Source organism: Ischnura elegans (assembly GCF_921293095.1).
Source record: "Ischnura elegans chromosome 13 unlocalized genomic scaffold, ioIscEleg1.1 SUPER_13_unloc_3, whole genome shotgun sequence".
Taxonomy (NCBI): Eukaryota; Metazoa; Arthropoda; class Insecta; order Odonata; family Coenagrionidae; genus Ischnura; species Ischnura elegans.
In genome coordinates, this window is record NW_025791659.1 from 7,156,558 (window position 1) to 7,176,906 (window position 20,349).

A 20,349-nucleotide genomic window follows, 5' to 3' on the forward strand; every position below is an offset into this window, starting at 1 on the left:
GCGAAGCCGATAAGCAAATGCTGGAAGATACAAAAATGGAGAAGGATTTACCTCACTGCTGCTATTGTCGTCGATGAAGACAGGAACTCGTATTTATTCCGTAGCTTGGCATTCCCATCGTAAAAAATGCCCCAGATATGATGCGCTTAAATTTTTTCGCGTAGGAATTGTGAGGTCTAGGAGCCGATAGTCACTTTTTACATTGTTTCTTATGGGATATTATACTTCGATTAACGTCATTTCGTTTATCGTCACATTATTCAGGAACGGTAAGTGATGTTAAACGAGGACTCACTGTATAAGCAATACATAAGTTGACCACAGACCAATGCCGCTGGTATGGTCGTAAACCTGGAAAAGAGGGAGCACAACTACTCTCGGAGTCCGAGATAATGCGGAGTCCCAGCGTGGAGGGGTCGAAAAAGGTTCAGCGAGACACTTCTTAACGAACGTCCTCCAAAAATGCTCCGTACCACGAGAAAGAAGAGTCTCTTGGGGCTCAGTACAGCAGTCATGCTGAGACGAAAACTCTGCCATCTTGGAAGGGTTAAATGGAATTGCTAGGTCTTGGGAGAATATTCTTCTGGTATATCTTACCTCTCGTGGGGAATATATATAAGGAATGAAGTAAGATCTGATGCTTTCCCCGGCAAATATTTTCTAAAAAGGCTATTCAGGCTTCCAGCCGCGTGGTCTCCCTGCATTCTGCCGACATTTCGGAACTCGAGTCGGGTTCCATCCTCAGGGCTAATGGTGAGTGGATGAAGTTTGCCAGCTTATATACTCTTCAATTCGTTGTGAGGTCTAACGTGATTGGCCGGAAGGCAGCCAATCTTATTTTCTTAAGTGTCATAGCTTCTATATATTACTTAATGAATACCCGGTGTCACGGTTGAGGATGTTAGTTGTCAGTCGGATCTCGATGGATTCCTTTACCAGTCTTTTCCAGAAATCAGTCTCGCGGCATAGAACTTTCACGTGGTCCCACTTCACTCTATGATCGGATTCAATGGCATGTTCTACAACCGCGGATTTTTCCGGTTGGCAGAGCCTAAGGTGTCTCTTATGTTCTTTGATCCTGGTATTAATAATAATAAGATTAATCCTGGTAATACGATTGGCTGTCTCCCGGCCAATCACGTTAGACCTCATAACCAACTGAAGAGTATATAAGCTGGCAAACTTCATCCACTAACCATTAGCCCTGAGGATGGAACCCGACTCGTGTTCTGAAACGTCGGCAGGACGGATGGAGGCCACCCGGCTGGAAGCCTGAATAGCCTTTTTTGAATATATAAGGAATATTTGCGGCATATCCCTGGAGAAATTAGGATTCGTCAAGCGTATTGTGGGAAGATTTTCGGATGAGAAGGTAAAAGAAAGGTGCTATATTGCACTCATTTAACCGCACCAGGAATTTGCAGCGAGCATTTGGGATCCGGTGGAGAAAGACTTAATCCATGAACTGAATAAAATACAACAGAAGGCTGCACGGTTTGTCAAAAACTGCTACGGGCATACAGAGACAGTGTTACCCAGATGTTAAGCGAATTAGGCTGGAAGCCTCCGGAGACTCGAAGGCTGCGTGCTAGGCTTTCATTGCTTGAACAATTGAGAATGGATATCTTTAAGAGCGACACAGAGAACATAATATTAGAGCCCCACTATATTTCCAGGTCCAACAAAAGCGATAAATTAAGAGAAATATTTAGCCGAATGGATACATATGGGAATTAATTTGTTCCCCGAATCATAAAGGACTTCAATAAATGCTAATCCCCCAACAGTTCATGAACAGGTTTTGAACACTTTGTGTAATGCTTCCTGCACTGTTAGAGAACCCCCCATGAACAGCTGAACACCTCATGAACAGCTGGGAAATGCCTACGGAACGGCTTATTGGAATGGTTTGTCACGATTCAATGGACCAAAATATAGTCTGTGAACGGTTCCCTAACAGTTCATGAACACTTTGGGAACAGGTTCTGAACACTACGTGTAACAATTCTGGAACAGTTTGTGAACAGTTCATTTTCACCAGGGTCGTAATTTAGCATTTCCCTTTCATGTGTAAACGGCTGGTATCCTAACCTCCCGTGCCACATGCCTTTTTAGGCGGCTTGCGGGGTATTATGTAGATGTAGATGTATGTGGTATAACATGGCATTATATCTTGCAGAGTGAAGTGAAGCTGGAAGCAGAAATGGTTGAGCCGCTGGTTGATGTGAAGTATGAGCTTGGAGATTTCCCTGATGCTTTAGCCTCAAACAATGCTTCAGTCCAACGGGGTGATAAACACATGGTAGGTACGAACATTTACTGATTTAATTAATTTATTTAATGCAGTCCAAAAACAGCTCGAGGCCAATTACAGAGGACTCACAATAACAAGAGAACAATTTACTAATATCAAGCAAAACGTAACCAACAACGAACAAAATTATATTCAACAGTATTTACAAATAAACTAATAACCAGGAATGGTAGACTTCATCTGGTGGTGCGAGGAGTAGATGGAAAATGATAGTAATTGTTTATTAGCCCTGAGATCATAATACATTAAGTATGTATGGGATATACGGCTCGTTACATTTGTGACAGTGACGTTGCATTTTATACAAACAACAATATTAATTCATTTAAAAAATTCTCAAAAATGAATAAAACATTCTGAAATGAAAGGACTTCAGTGCATTCTTCCTAAATGCTTCTTTGCTAACAATAGAGTTGAGATGAAATCAATTGATTCGACTTTAACACTTTCAGCGAGGAGCTCGTCAATTGACGTGGTCCCGTCCAACCCGAAATACAGAGTTGTGCCCGGAGCCCTTTCTCTGCCTCCGTACGTGACTAATATAGAATTCCGAGTCTTCCGTTCGTGTGCATGATCTTCAGCAAGCTTCCCTCTTTCGACCTGTGTGTGCTGCTTGTAAATACAGTAGATAAATATGAACTAATAATAATAAATTTTTTTTTTTTAATAATATTTTTTTTTATTGTTACAAGGATAAAAATTGTTTAAATAATACATTTGATAGTTAAAATTTTTTCATACAATAGTTCCATACCTATAAAATATTAACCATTCGTTAACATCCATTCAAATAAGTAGTCACATTGCATAGCATATTACAAAATTTTTAAAATTTTACAATATATAAAATATTATCTAAAAAAAAGATTTTGTCATTATATAATTCAATTCAGTTAAGTATATATTCCAATAAAACATTTAAGTTCGCTAAATATTTACATTGGAATGAAAGCTACATTATTTTTGCATTTTAATGGTCCCGCTAAGCATTTAGCTTATCAGCAGGTTCCATTATTATCTTTACTCTTACAAAGCATTTATTAAGTTTTTACACACAGACAATATACAATTTACCCCAACATACATATTTTAATAATAATAATAATAATAAAAGTAACAGAAGCAGGCGTTATATAGTGGAATGACATTCTACCCAGATGGCACAGAATCCTCCGTATCTAATTCGTATGCAGATAGTATCCATTGACTACCGCTCCGTCGCTTTTCGTCAATGGATACTATCTGCATACGAATTAGATACGGAGGATTCTGTGCCATCTGGGTAAGTTTTAAGAATAACACAAAGATGGCAATATTCCACAGGCCAACTTCCCCTTCCACCTGTCACCCATCCGTTCTATATAAATACAACCCCAAAATCAACCATTCATTATTGTACTTGATAATGACCTAACGGTCGAAACGCGTTGTACGGAAAATAAACCTGTGGAATATTGCCATCTTTGTGTTATTCTTAAATAATAATAATAATATTTATTAACTTCACTGGGATAATAAATCCATGAGTTTCGTCGAGATAATACAGCATAAAATGCTAACATGTAATAAAATACGATACGAACGAGCTATACAAACACACAGCTATCAGTGGGATTGAGGTCATAGGCTAATACACAACACCAGTTAAAAACTCATTTAGATTGTAGTAGCTCTTTTCAATTAACATATATTTCAGTTTGGCTTTGAATTGGATTGATGAGGAAATGGAACGGATGGTGATAGGAATCTTATTGTACACTGTGGCAATGGAGTGGTATGGACCTTTTAAACAGACTCTGTAGGTGTATTGGAGGGTGTGTATGTTGTTTTTGGAGCATGTGTTGTGATTGTGTAGGTTGGCGTTAACAGGGAAAAGATGAGGATTATTTCGAACAAGCATGGCACAGATAAGGATATAGATTGAGGGGAGAGTTAAGATGCTGGAACTTACAAAAAGTGGTCTACCTGGAGTGCGAATGGGGACTCTATAGATAGCTTCAACAGCTTTCTGCTGGAGAGAAAAGGTTCTTGACAAAAGAGAGGAATTCCGATTCCGGTTAATTGGGACATATCGGGACTTACGCACTTTGCCCCAATTAGGCGGCTGCCCCAATTGGGCGAATAATCCTGTATATGGGAATAAATATAAAACATTGAAATGATAGAAAGAAGACTGAAGAATGTTTATAATGCAACATAAGTTTATTAAACTACTAATTTGATTGATAAATCAGCGAGTTTAGTTCATTTACTATCATTTTTAACCCATTAATCCCCAGCGTTGCGTAAACGCAACATTATTGAATTGAAATTATTATAAAAAACCTTTGCTTCAGAATAATTTTTTCTCAGGCTTTCTGAATTCCTGAAATACCATTCGCTCTTTTTCAGTTATTTTTGGAAAAATATTCATTAAAATAATAATTTTTATTTTACTTCGAAATTTGCCTATTTCGAAGCGCTGAAGTACTACAAACTGTAAATATTTTTTTACAAAGATTTATTGGGCGATCTTGCTAGATGTAATGTTTTCTCTTAGTTCTAAGCTTCTTCATTCATCATGTTTATTTTTGTCACGAACTTTCGTCGCTACTGGTATAAATATGGTTGTTGTAAATAATGTTGCGTTTACGCAACGATGGGAATTCTCTGGTTGACCAGAGGGCTTGTCTGAAAGCATAACGAAAATCGTCAATATGGCTTTTAATCGACAACGTAGTCTTTTGGAGGCAGTTTAGATGCATTTTTGGCACTCACAGGTTGTGAGTTTACATAGTAAAGGGTGAATCGTATCTTGAATTCCAAAATGACCATCGGTACGAATTTTACATCGAACACTCTGGTACTTCGTGGAGTCAAACTGGTGCGCGCACACGTGGAACCGATACAGGGCAATGCCATTCCCATGTCGTTGGGTGAAAGGATTACTTCTTAGACGTTAAATTCAGCTTCAGATACATTCATTTTCAGAGATGGTGGAATGAGAGGGTGAGAAACCTATTAGTTGAAGCAGGATTGTGATGAAATGTGGAGCGTTCCTCTAGTCGCTCATTGGAATTTTCTCCGTGCAATCCTGAGTTACCTATTTTTTCTTCTATCGCTTAGGTGATGTAAGGCTAATAATCTAGCTTCAGTTGGGTTCGTATTAGTGAAATTGTGCTATGAAATGCATCTTTAATTCTCATCCAGTAATTATATCAATCATACTGCAGTAGTTTTTGCTCAGTAATTTATTCAGGGGTTTCCTTCAGATTTAAAATTGAAGAAAATTTTATTCGTTATTTCTACGCCTCAGACGTATACTTTATAAGAAGCGTCAAGACGGTAACTGAAGAATATAAATTGACAGGAGAGGTGATTTATAATATTTTCTTAACTTTGGAACTACAATGGGGATCACATCTTCTCAGTATTTCAAATACTGCAGGAGGTGCTGCAAGGTAAATCACATTTTACTCAAGCAGTATCAAAAGAAAAATCGTTTGGTAAACGCGCACTCCCAGGTAAAAGATGCAGAGAACAAACAGCGGTTCATCTAAATGTAAAAAATAGAGTCTACCTCCGTAGGAGTCGCGAATTTCTGTGTGAAAAAGGGAATAGAAACTCTTATTACTCAGTATGGAGGCCACTCACCAATTGAGCTCCGTCACTTATTTCTCAGTGGAAAATTAATTGAATTAATTTTGAGCTACTCAATAATTACGCTGAGGAGATAAATAACCATACAATTACTCAGAGGGAGGCAGATATAAAAAAATAATTGGAATCGTAATGTTGTCGGGGTATCATATATTACTACGCACTAAGTTGTACTGGACAAGCCAAGAGGAGATGTCTGTCGCAATTGTGAGGCAATTTATTACGAGGATTTGGTTTGATGAATTAAATAAATATCGACAGCTCTCCGATAATTCTCAGCTACACAAAGCGATACATTTTTGAAAGTTGGACTTTTTCTCAATAGATTAAACCAAAACTCCATTCAGCTAGGAATTTTCCTAACAAATGGTTCCATATTTCAGGTGGCACACAGCTAATTTGTTCATTCGTGGGGAACAATTTAGAGTAGGTTATAGATTGTGGTGTCTGGCCTCATCTATAGGCTATCTATATGAATTTTTCCCATATGGAGAGGTGGAACTTGAAAGTGATATGCTTAGGATTTGTAAGTTCACTAGAAGAAAGGGTTGTAATAAATTTGCTGAATTTTTTTGTTAGTCTCCGAAAACTCTTGCCAAGTATTTTGATAATTTCTTCGTCAGTTATAATCTATTAGCAACTCTTAAGTGATAATTGTTATTTTTCAACGGGAAAAGCAAGAGGAAATCGAACGGAAAACTGTGCACTCATGTCTTCGAGAGATTTTGCAAAAAAACCTAACGGGGATTTCTACTATTCGTTTGACAGGTCAAAAATATTCTCTTAGTGCGATGGCAGGATAACTCTGTCATCGCTGTTGCTTTAAATTATGGGAATATGGTACCCATAGTAAGGACGAAAAGATATTCCTGGAGATTCCCGTAGAAAATCGAAATATCATCAGCGATTACAATCAGGGAATGGGAGGGGTAGATTTTCTCGATAATTATGTTGTATGTTACCGTATCCATTTTATGAGCAAAAAATGGAGGTGGCCTCTATTCCGAAAAGGAGTTGACAGTGCAGTGGTGAATCCGTGGTGAATTTACTTCTAAGTCACGGGCAAAGCAATTCCTCAGTTAGAATTTCGGTCCGAGATCGTAAAACTTTACTGAGACTAGAAATCCTTTCCAATACAATGGCTGATGACATTTGGCATAAAAATCGGTGTCCACATGCGGGACACCTTAGAAAAGATAACATGTATGTGGGGTAAACCGCAGCATGCCCGTCAAGGGAGAATAGGGCATTTCATCCGCAGGCTACATATAATTCCCGGCGAAGATGTAAAATTTGCAAATCAAGGATAATTATGTTGTTCAAAGCTCTAAGTTTAATTCCAAGCAGCATATTATTGAACATTACATCAGAAAAGACGATGAAAAATGAAATATGCAGCCTAAGTTTTCAACATTTTTTTTTTGCTTTTATTTTCCGGAGTTTTCCCAGCGTTGCGTAAACGCAACATTATGCAAATCATATATTATTTTGAATATAATAATTTTGTCCGAAAATTAATCTTAATTAGTCCATAATTAACCGTAAAATACGAAATAACCAGAGTTAAAAGCCCTATGTGCAGTCTGGGGAATAATGGGTTAAGAATTATAACAATTTAGTTAAAAATATTTTTCAAAGCCTCGGGCGACGCTGAATGAATGTCTTTTACTAAGTCCTAATAAAGAAAAGTCCTATCCTCTTGCAGATAGTATAACAACAAGAGCTTTCAAAATAGGGCAAGAATAGGAACATTTGTGAAAAATAAGAGTAAATCAAAGGAGGAAAATATTAAAAAATAGTTTTCTGAGAAGAAAAAAAATTAATTTCGTCGCGAGTATAGAGTATATGTCGCCGACTCATGGCCCAATAAAGCGGTATGCTGTACCAATTAAGCGGAGAATACTCTGGGATATTCTGCCATTGGGTTCTGTTCTTCAAGATCTGCCCCAATTAAGCTGCTGCCCCAAGTAACTGGTGGACCCATTAAACGGAATCTACTGTAGCAGCATTTGAACGGAAGTTATGGCACGAAAACCTCTCTCCCTTTTTCTTTCTTATTTTATAACGACTTTCATGATTCATCAGAAGTTTTTGCTGGCAAATGTAGATATTATGGCTCTTAGTTCAGGATCCGTACAGGGGCGAATGAAGAGGCCAGAGGGGGGGGGGGGGGGGGGTTAGATGATGGATTGAGTAATTGGAAGAGGTAGAAGGTGAAGTGGTTGCTGATTTGAGTGTAAAAAGGTCATTAAATTCATTTGCTAGGCTTGAACATTTAATGTGTATGTCATCCTCTGACTGTACTATTCCAGGGAGAATGAGTTCATGGATTAGGGTGGTTTCCTATTATTTTTTTATTGCCTATATCGAAAGATTTTTACTCCTGGAGTAGGTATTTCATGCTTTTAGATTTTTAAATGACGACATCTATTTTTCGCGATTAAATGAAAAGTGATAATTTTCAAGCCCGCGAAAACGCGACGGCTAAGTAGGAATGATGGGAAAACCCTGTGTGACGTCGTTCTGGTTCCCACTGCCGCAAGTGAGGTGACCTTGGGGCGAGGCTTTGAGTGCTGATACGACGCAGGATGCTAGCAGGTAGCAGAGTACCCTGCTAGCTGGTAGCACTTGGCTTAAATAAGGATTATTAATACCTTATCAAACGAAGGAAACCCGACCTTAGGCAGTTTTAATAGGTGATTATTAAGACATTTTTCCCTGAGCTCTGTGCCTCATGCATGCATTGGTAATCTCAGGCGATGTAAAACTCCTATCTACTCGTATAGAAACTAGGTCCCTGTGTCGTCACGTGGAGTGGCATCGCATGGGCGCCAATCTGGCATCTTTCAAATGAGGTTAAAATTGACAATTGCCATTCGTCTAAACTGGGATTTCTAAAACCAGGTAATTTGTATATTATGAATACACTAATGGTGGGTAACGAATCGCAATCAATGCCTTTCATTTTCTTTGATAAAGGAAACTACCCTATTTCCCTGTTGACATATTCTATTCTGTTATGGAATACCTGACGGACTCCACAACCTAGTGCTTCTTTTTTATTTTTTGAAAATATATTTGAAAGTACATACTTGTACATAACATTTCTACTATACGTTTCTAATCTACTAAATTGTATGAATCTCCTCCCCCTTTTTTTTGACGTGTATTATATCTTCTTGTAGGCCCTTGGACAAATAAATTATTATTATTCATCGGGCCCACATTGAATGTTGTAACTTAGTGAAAATCCATGTTGAAATGAAAATTAACAACCTTGTTAACTTGTCACTGGGAAATATTAATCGGTACGATGCATTTTGATGCTGAGGTGTCATTCTCAAGTACAGTGTTTGTTACTCAGACAATCCAATAAATACCCAAACTCTAGCAGGGGGGAGAGGAGAGAAAAGGGTTATGAAGGGCTTTGATCACTTTCCTTCTGCTGGTGAGTGGTGAGCTGCCCCAGTGCCATCTATTGGTTACTCTTGTGGGCTAAAGCAAAGGGAGGTTTCTTTGTATAAACCACCACCAAAATGATTTTATATCTGAGCATCCTAGTAGCGCAACTGGTTTGAGCACCCGGCCGTCATCCGGGAGGTTCTGGGATCGAGTCCCAGTCAGGCTGCATCTTTGATTTTTGGCTTTTTCCATGTACCACAGCACCGTTGTCCTTGTCCTTTTTCTATCATATGTTCCTATTTCTTTCTTTCCTTACCTCTGAATTTATTTGAATGTTTACACTGTTACATTTATTTAAAACTAAATCTCTGCTTTAACCACAAATCCATAGTTGTGATAGGTGATCGAAAAATTTTGACCTGTAGTGTATGTAGTTGTAGATGAGTGCAGGATATCTTTTTTCATTAATTGTCTTCTACCCTTGGGTAAAAATCCACAATTAGTGGATCCACAAATAGTGACGATATCGGCATCCACTTAAAGTTTAGTGTATCCTCTTAAATTATATGGATATACAATTAGTGGATCCTCAAATAATGGCAATTTCGGCATCCACTAACAATTTTGTGGATCCGCGTAAACGTTTGTGTATCCACATATTTTAGTGGATCCACTAACACACTTGTGGATCCATGTATTTTAGGGAATCAATGAAATTATTGTGGATGCAGTGGAACCACATGTTGATGCGTATGCAACAGGAAACATCGAGACGTGCCAAATGAGCATGCTAGTAATGTTAATTTGAGGGAAACTTTCAATTATAATTTGGATGCACTATGCTACATATATTCAGTCTCTAGAATAAGCTCCTAGATGATGTTGAAAATACTTGGTTTTTGAAATCGTTCAAGGCAAAAAGTTTATAGCTTATTACTTACTGCTCCATTATAACTTATTGGTTACTCGATGAAAAATGTAAATCTCTTATATTTCTTTGGTTTTTTGATCTTTTCATCTTGTAATTTAATGCTATTCTTAAAACTTCTTCCTTGTTGGTTCTGCTCTCTGTGATATGTTGTTGGAACATCGCGTATGATATGTTTTTCTTTGTAGAGTGTTGTTGTTGTAGTGTAGTGTTGATATAATTTCTTTGTATGATTGAACCCTTTCGCTATATTTTCCTATTACTTTATCACTCACCATCAGTAAGTTGAGTGGATTTCATGATGTCATGTTTAATTACGACGGTTGTTCAGAAAGTAGATTACGTTTTGGAATTAAGAAAAAACTATGCACAGGAAAATGCTTTTATGATACACATTTGAAAGAGCAACTAAAATACTATTTTTCTACACAATCACCAAACAAGTTGAGACATTTATTGTTGCGATGAACGAGCTTCGAAATTCCTTCCTCATAGAAATCCGCAGCCTGATTGTTGAGCCAGTCAGTCACGCCCGCGCGGAGATCGTCGTCGTCATCAAAACGCTGCGTTGCAAGCCAGGTCTTCATCTTCGGAAACAAGTGGAAGTCACTTGGTGCAAGATCTGGGCTGTACGGCGGATGAGGAATAATCTCCCACTTGAAGGTCCGAAGGAGATTGTGTGTGACATTTGCCATGTGAGGTGGCGCATTGTCGTGCAAAAACAACACTTTTGAGCTGAGTTTTCCTCTACGCTTGTTTTGATGTAATTTTTAATCTCCGCGCTGTATTGTAAGCGAATTTTGAGAATGGCAATAGGGTAGTTTCCTTCATCAAAGAAAACGAAAGGCATTGGTTGTGATTCGTTACCCACCATTTGTGTATTCATAATACACAAATTATTTGGTTTTTGAAATACCGGTTTAGATGAATGGCAAGGGTCAAATTTTATCCTCATTTGAAAAAGGCCAGATTGGCGCCCATGCGATTCCACTCCACGTGACGTCACAGGGACCTAGTTTCTATTTGAGTAGATAGGAGTTATACATCGTCTGAGGTTACCAATGCATGCATGAGGCACAGAGCTCACGGAAACATGTCTTAATAATCACCTATTAAAACTGGCTAAGGTCACAAAGTTTTCTTCTTTGATAAGGTATTAATTAACCTTTTTTAAGCCAAGCTCTACCAGCCAGCAAGGCACTCAGCTACCCGCTAGCATCCTGCGTCCTATCAGTGCTCAGAGCCTCGATCAAGGTCACCTCACAAGGCGGGAGGGGAACCAGAAATGCGTCGCATGGACTTTTTCCCATCATTCCTAGTTACGCGTCGCGTTTTAGCGCGCTTGAAAATTTTCACTTTTCATTTAATCGCGAAAAATAGATATCGTCATTTAAAAATCTAAAAGCATGAAATACGTACTTCAGGAGTAATAATCTTTCGATTTAGGCAATAAAAAAATAATAGGAAACCACCCTATTGCCCTTCTTAGGGTTCGCAATGTTTGGCAATACCTATCAGAGTTTATTGTTGCACCACGTTCCAGAAAATCGACAAGAATCACACCTTTTCTGCCCCAGATCACGGTTGCCATCAACTTCCTGGCAGACAACGTTTGCAAACGCTTTCGTGGTTTTTTGGGAGAATGTGTGTGCCCCCACCCCACAGACTGCAATTTTGTCTCACACGTCTGTTGTTTCACCCAAGTCTCACCTCCCGTTACGATTCGATCAAGGAATGAATCACCATCATTGTGGTAGGCCTCCAAAAATGACGAGGCAGCCATTTGCTGACCCTTGTGATGGTCTGTCAGAAGCTTTGGTACCCACCTGGCACAAAACTTATGGTAGCCTAACTTTTGAGAAACAATTTCATGCAATAAAGTGCGTGAAATTTGCGGAAAACTGAAGGAAAGTTCGGTTATGGTGAAACGACGGTATCCTCTAATTTTTTCATTGACCTTTTCCACCAGTTCATCGGTCACAATGCTTGGCCGCCCACTCTTCTCTTCATCGTGAACATTACTTCGTCCATTCTTGAAACGTATGCACCATTGACGAACGCCACCTTCACTGATCACGTTGTTCCCGTAAACTTCACACAGTTGCCGAAAAATTTCCATGGGTTTAAGTTATTTTGCCCACAAAAACCTAATTACTGACCGCACCTCACAACTGGCGGGGTTTTCAATGGCGGCGCACATTACAAAAGCCTGCAGCAATGGAACGAGCGACACTACGACCTTCTCCCTTGCACGGCTGAGCTGCCGAACGCTCACTCACCAAGATGGCCGCGATCGCCCCACCCCTTGCGATGCTAGACAAAAACGTAACCTACTTTCTGAACAACCCTCGTAATTTTATGTTTAAATCTACTCTATGATTTAATACAAGTAAATTGCATTTGTTCTTTGAGGACAAGAGTCCTAGAACAAGAAATACCTTTTCTAAATCTAAAAAAAATCTAAAATATATTCTTGCGCAGGACTTTGCCGAGGCTGCAGCAGTGTTCAGCGAATCGCCTGAAGTTACGCCTGTTTACCTTCTAAGGAATCCTGGCATTGAATTTTCACCCCAGACATTGTCAACATCACGGAATGCTTTGAAGTTTTCATCCTCGACTCAACTTGAGCACACCATGGACGATTTCTCGTTGAGCCTGAGGGAAAAGTTCAAAAACTTACGGAACAAATCCACGAAGGATATTCTTTCATCTCATGAGATGCTGGATAGGGACCCACCATTAGTGTCACCAGTGTTTTTAGGTGAGGGAACAGTGAAAGATTTCTCCTCTGTTTCGGGAGACAATCTCAAAGCGCGCGAAAGTGATGAGTCCGTCACCCTAATCAAACGGCCTACCGGAGTTTCGTCATTCACCTTCAAGAGGAAATCTTCTTCAAAAAGTGTCGGTGAAGCGTCACCCCAGCGTTATGTGTCTATATTGAGGCCGCCGACGAAAAGGAGAGCGTTTACGAAACCTTCAGAACAACCGTCTGCGATATCGAATGAGCGAACAGCAGAAGTTGATGCGAGGAAGGATTGTGGTGCGAGCGATAACGTGAAGAAAGTCGATCCAGTCAGCGGGCCAATAAGGATTTTACCTTTCAATCTGCGGAGAAATTTGAATAGACTCTTAGGCGAAAGTGCCTTCTTGCTGGATCCATCCACATTGCCGGATAATCGGATCGGGGAAGACTTTGGGGACAATTGTCAACGCCAAGACTCTCCCCAGACTCCCTTTCCTGACGTTAAAGAGTCGGTTTGCATCAAAAGAAATTCCTCGTCCAAACTTTCAGCAAAGCCCTCTTCAGTTAAGTTTCCGTCCGTGAGGGCGAGCAATCGGTTGAGGAACAGGTTTGCAGTTAGTGTGGAATAAAAAAAATAAAAAAATGATATTACAGAAAAGTGGTTTGCACGAATGCTTCAAAACCACTGCCTGACTTCGGAAACAACACTTTCAGGCACCACGCCACGTAGTCGCACAAGTTGTCCGGGTTGCAACTGCTATGTGACGTGTATATGTGATCACGGAGTGCAATCGCGTGGTGTGGGGCTTGGAAAACAGGAGCTCCCGTGAATGCAGCTAGCGTGCGATCGCTTTATGTTTTACGAAGAGGATTCTGATGGAAATAATAAGCCCGGTGTATCCTAGCATTAATGCAGTAATTCTGATGATTTTGCGTTGGATTTTATTTTTAAAAATGAAGATCATGAGTGAAGATGAGTGAATGAAGATCAGAAGAGTGGGAATCATGCACGGATAATCCTGAACATGGATATACCGCTGCCGGGTAATCCGAAGTCCGCTGTGTTTTATTATTGGTATTATAATCTGCTATATTATTGCAGTAGATTCCGTTTAATGGGTCCTCCGGTTACTTGGGGCAGCCGCTTAATTGGGGCAGATCTTGAAGAACAGAACCCGATAGAGGAATATCCCAGAGTATTCTCCGCTTATTTGGGACAGCATGCCGCTTTATTGGGCCATGAGTCGGCGATATAGACTCTATACTCGCGACGAAATTAAATTTTTTTGTTTTCAGAATGCTATTTTTTTATATTTTCCCCCTTTGATTTACTCTTATTTTTCACAAATGTTCCTATTCTTGCCCTATTCTGTACGCTCTTGTTGTTATACTATCCGCAAGAGGATAGGACTTTCCTTAAATAGGACTTAGTGAAAGACATTCATTCAGCGTCGCCCGAGTCTGTGAAAGATATTTTTAACTAAATTGTTATAATTCTTAAAAATGATAATAAATTAACTTAACTCCCTGATTCATTAATCAAATTAATAGTTTGATAAACTTATGTTGCATTATAAACATTCTTTAGTCTTCTTTCTATCATTTCAACGTTTGTTTATGCTGATATACAGGATAGTTCGCCTAATTGAGGCAGCCGCTTAGTTGGGGCAAAGTGCACAAGTCCCGATATGTCCCAATTAACCGGAATCTACTATATCTGAAGAGATCTTGAAAATGACGTTTGAAGTACATTGAAACTGGTCGGTGTGGAAAATTGCTATTTTCGTCTCCCTATTTTTAATGGTGTTGAGTACTCAAGATCAGCAATGGATAATTGCCCAAATTATAACACCAGATATGAACTACATAGTCTGATTTGTAGGTCGAATTTTTTTACTGGTTCCAATTATTTTTAGCTGTCCTGGTATTTTATTGATATTGTATAAGTCCCAATATTATATCAGACATAACATTTTTATCTGGTCGAATGTTTATTATCTTGATATTAGTTATCATTATCACCAATAATCAATGTTCAAAAGTATTGTAATCAGTTATGGAATTTTCAATTATGCCCAAGCCTACACTGGCGTACTTGAACGTATATTTACTTGCATCCCATTATTTTTATTTAATCACTTTCTTTTATCTGAATATCATCTGTTCTTACTCATCCAAATCTGCTCAGCCCTAAATTTATCTTATGTACTGCAGTTCAGTGAATTTATAAATGCTCTTGTTTTGTGAAGGGCATCTCAAATGCATTCCTATGCATGGATTTACAATGTGTGTTCTGAAAATAATGGGATTTTTAGTTTTTTTTAAATATATATTTATTCATTTGTTTACTATAATGTTGCCACGTTCAAAGTAGTCTCCACTATAATATACGAGGGTTGTTTTTTAAGTAAGAGGCGTTTTTTTAATATATCGTGAACAAGTCCCGCTATGTCCCAATTAACCGGAATCTACTGTATTATCAAACCACAGGACTGAACCCAGGGCTGGATTTACCCAAAGTTGCGCTGTGGGTACCTCTCCATTGAGCGCCCCTCATCACTTGAGCCTCCTCCCCTCCCTCAATTTTTATGATAAGGCGTAGCCACTCGTATGAGGTAAGGAAAAAATGCATAAACAGATACATGGCTGGCAGCAAAAGTTTATGCTTGAATTCTTACTTAGGAATTACATTGACAATTCAATTAACACGTTGCGTACCGGGGTATTTATAGTCCTAGGAACGCCGAGATTGGAAATATGTGCCTATTAGGGGGTAATGCTCTTTGTTTTAAACATGGTTAAAAAGCTAATGTTTAGAATATAACTTTACACAATCAAATGTTATGATGCATCAATTCATTATGAATAACGAACAACAACTGAAAACGTACTAACGAATACGTATTGTTATGCTTTAAAATTGTTTAGGTTGACGCGCCTAAATGACGAGAATCTTTGTCATCTGCATACAAAACGTGTTAAAGAAAAACAGCTTGGAGTAAAGCTACATGAAACAGTTTAACTCTTATGCAACTGAAACACTTTATGAATACCCTTTCCGAAAATAATGCCTACCCTTAATTCATGAAACAAAAAAGAAGAGTAACTTCAAAATTAAAAACATTACGTACTGCTGTAACTGAATGAACTGTCGCCCTTGACACAGTGCAAGGAGTTAACACTTTGAGTGCCTGCTAAATTTAAAGCCCTACTGAAAAATCCAGCCATTTTTTACTATATTCGTAAAATGTTTTAAAACATTAGCATCTAAAATATATTTATATCGATGTGCATTTCAATAAAAATGGACTTTGCTCTTCTATATGAATGTGTTGAATAACATTTTTTGCTAATTTTAAAATATATAATTTAACAATGAAAACTTACTATTTTTGAAAAATAAAAAAGTTGCAACATATGATGTACCGCCATAACATGCATAATAATTTTTTTAATACCCTCAATTTGAACTATGTAAACCATGGAAATCATAAAAAAGCATTGTTCCAAGCAAAGCATTATAAATCCTGGATGACAAAAAGGGTCAATGCACCCTCAACGAACGGTCCATTGGCCTAAAGAATTTTCACACTAAGTGGCCGAAGATGAGGATGCCGGTAGCTACAGAGGACTTTTCGTCCTCAAGTAAACATTAAGTGAACTCTTTTTCCATCGAGCAGTCGATTTTTGAAAAAAACAGAACCACTAAGCAGTAAACTGGAAAAGTACCACGGGAGAAATATTACGGCTTCACGCATACAAAGCCAATTAAATGGAAAGACGTAATATTACGTCCATGGCAATCCTCAGAAGGATTAGCAGGACGTAATATTACGTCCATGGCATGCAAAGTGTTAAAGTGTGATCAAATGCTGACTTGCCACTTCATGCATTCACATGAAAACCCTAGAGAGAATCTAAAAATGAAATTGATGAATGATTAGAATGAATTAAATATCAGGTAAAATAAATTCCTTTCACCAATTTCATACCAACATTTTATGTAAACAGCATTGCAGAGCAGTGATAAAATTGCAAGATACGTGCGGCCCAAGTGAAACATCAGAGAAATCACAAATTGAAACTAATCTATATTTTACTGAAATGCCTGAAAAACTGATCAGTAAAAACTAGAGTTTGTCGAATTAAGCATTATGACTGTCTACAGCCTATACCCAGACGGCACAGAATCCTCCGTATCAAATTCGTATGCAGATAGTATCCATTGACTACCGCTACGTCGCTTTTTGTCGCTACCGCTGCGTCACTTTGGCACAGAATCCTCCGTATCTAATTCGTATGCAGATAGTATCCATTGACTCCCGCTACGTCGCTTTTTGTCAATGGATACTATCTGCATACGAATTAGATACGGAGGATTCTGTGCCGTCTGGGTATGTATTTCATACTCTATTGTTCATCAAGGGAAATTTGCAGTTGTACTCCACAAGAGCTGAAGAAGAAGTGTTAATTTAACCCATTAATCCCCAGCGTTGCGCAAACGCAACATTATTGAATCCTATAATTCTCAGAACAAGTTTCTACTTGAAAATAAATTTTTATTCTATTTACTGACTTCTTTTAAGTATCTCTAGTTCTAATTTTGTCATTTCCACCAACATTTTCATTCATATAACTGTATTCTTATGACTGAAGGCGTTTGGCATAAAAATCGATGCGCACATACGAGACACCCCAGGGAGAAAGACATACCCCAGCATGTCCGTTGAAAGGCAGAATGGGGCATTTCCTCCAAAGGAATACTGATAACTCCCGGCAAAGATGTCGTGTGCACAAATCAATTAAAAAATTAAAGATGTAACCTAATATTTAAAGAATTACTTTTCTTATATTTATTAACTGGAGTTTTCCCTGCGTTCTGTACACGCAGCATTGTGAAAATCATATAATACCATGAATATAACATTTTTCCAGAAATTCATCTTAATTTGGCCAAAATAAATCGGTAAATGCGAAACAACCGAAGTTTAAACACCTGTTTACAGTCTGGGAAATAATGGGTTAAGCGTTACACCTAACCACCCAAAAAATCCTTCCCATTCATTTGAATCCTAGTCTCTTCGTTTTCCTCCACCAGAACCTCAGTAATTTATGACATTATTTTATTAATTTACATAATTCATAGCATACTATAATCATTAGATGTAATACAATGAAATTAAGCCCCCCAGAAGGGCTCTATTTTGGTGTGGTTACCGCTGGGTATATATGATACCGCAAGAAAGAAAATAAATTAGCATCAAGGCAAGTTTATGCACAGAAAATTATGATTATTGCAAAAATATCAAAATCAGTGCTTCATAGCAACAAAATAGAAATCACTGTAACAAAACAATTTATACATAATTTAATTTCTTATTAGTAAGCCTACGAAAGGCTTACTTGAAGAAACAGGGATTATATATGACCCAAACTCGTGACATAAAAAAGGTAACTCGAAAGAAAATGTTCCAAGGAAACTGGAATATCCACCATCTTGTATCGACTGGGCTCGTGACACTCCTTGGACTGCGACGCTCACAGTCACTTGCCTATTTTGCCTTACGGTAAATCCGGCCCTGTTGACTAATGTACTTTCTGTTAACCGGTGCCAGAACAGCAGAAATGCAATCGAAGTGGCGACAGACATCAGTATTCTGTGGGATGGAATTGGGTGGTTTCCCATTACTTTTTTACCGCCGAAATCAAAAGAGTATTACTCCTGGAGTACGTATTTCACGCTTTTAGATTTTCGAATGATGATATCTATTTTTTACAACTAAACGAAAAGTGAAAAATTTCAAGCACACGGAAACGCGACGGCTAAGTAGGAAGGATGGAAAAGTCCTTGTGACGTATTTCTGGTTCCAGCTGTCGGCGTGTGAGGTGACCTTGGGGCGAGGCTTGAGCACTGATACGACGCAGGCTGCTAGCAGGTAGCAGAGTACCCTGATAGCAGGTAGCGCTTGGCTTAAATAAGGATTATTACTCCCCTATCAAACGAAGGAAACATTCCAAGCTAAGGAAATTGTAATAGGTGATTATTATGAGATGTTTCCCTGAGCTCTGTGCCTCATGCATGCAGGGAAAGCCTCAGACTATGTAAAACTCCCATCTACTCGTATAGAAACTAGGTCCCTGTGACGTCACGTGGAGTGGCATCGCATGGGCGCCAATTTGACCTTTTTCAAATGAGGTTAAAATTGACCATTGCCATTCGTGTAAACTGGTATTTCTAAAACCAAATAATTTGCATATTATGAATACACTAATGGTGGGTAAGGAATCGCAATCAATGCATTTCGTTTTCTTTGATGAAGGAAATTACCCTATTGGGGCTCCTCTATGCAATCTCCTGGGTGGTAATATTAATGCTGAAATCACAGTCATTAAGCCGATGTCCCATGGTCAAATTTGCATCATAATGCTTACATCAATATTTGATGCAACTGACGCGCACCCTGTCCCACGGTCAAAATTTCATCCAACTGGCTTTTGGTCCTATCGTTTGTACAAAACACCGTTTTGTCTAAATGGATAGGACAGGTTCTAAATTTTCATCCAATTGTTTGAAACCAACCAATCACTGGGCCTTTGACAAAAAAGCATCGCCAAGCGCTAACACACAGACCACACAGGTTAAACTTATGTATCGTCTGCATGAGCATTTTAATTAATAAATATATATGCTAGCAGACCCGGCAAACTTCATACCGCCTAACAATCAATGAGCTTACACTATATGTATTTACACCATTTATAAATCAAGAGCTGCTGTATCGTTTTTAATCATATTTGATTTATTATAATAAAATGAGGGTATAAATTCAATAAAACCAGGTAAATGAGTATTAAAATTGTTTGTCAGAAAGACATTTTCTATATTGAATCTACATTGGGTGGATCAGAGCACGTTTCCATGGATTTTTTTCAATGAATTTTCGTACAATTTATCTTAGGAAATTTTGGGCATTGTGGCTGTATAAAGCAGTTAATGAAATAAAAATTATATGCATTCAGTTGTTGGCTATTTGTATTATTAACCGTAAAAAATGTTTTTAGGTCTGTTGCAAGAACTTGGCTGGTTCACGGGGCAGGTTAACGCAACGCTAGACCGACGCTTAACTAATGCTCAAAATCGTGTAAGAAAAGCCCCTATGAAGCAGCATTTGTATCAAATGACTTTAGGAACGCCAGTTATAGTATCTCTGTTTGGTATAAATGCACTGTGTAAACGCACCACAGTGTGCCCTACACATTTGGGTTTAATTTCTTGCGTCAAGCACCTTCTGATAAACAACAGTTTTTGTTTTGTTATTAAGC

The 20,349-nt window shown here is 38.4% G+C and overlaps 2 protein-coding genes across 6 annotated transcripts in view; one reads left to right on the top strand and one right to left on the bottom strand.

Moving 5' to 3' along the window:
• The window catches only part of LOC124172999, a 248,523-nt gene that overhangs the window by 178,042 nt on the left and 50,132 nt on the right, over positions 1-20,349 (bottom strand). The window lies entirely within an intron of this gene.
• The window catches only part of LOC124172998, a 73,832-nt gene that overhangs the window by 31,877 nt on the left and 21,606 nt on the right, over positions 1-20,349 (top strand). The window contains exons 5-6 of one of the 5 annotated variants that reach the window (XM_046552530.1): positions 2,180-2,302; positions 12,765-14,197. In XM_046552530.1, coding sequence (XP_046408486.1) covers positions 2,180-2,302; positions 12,765-13,655 — 1,014 coding nt within the window. In that variant the 3' untranslated portion in view covers positions 13,656-14,197. Of the gene's footprint in view, positions 1-2,179; positions 2,307-12,764; positions 14,198-20,349 lie in introns of those variants that run through there. The other 4 variants (XM_046552532.1, XM_046552535.1, XM_046552531.1 and 1 more) reach the window with 4 other exon arrangements.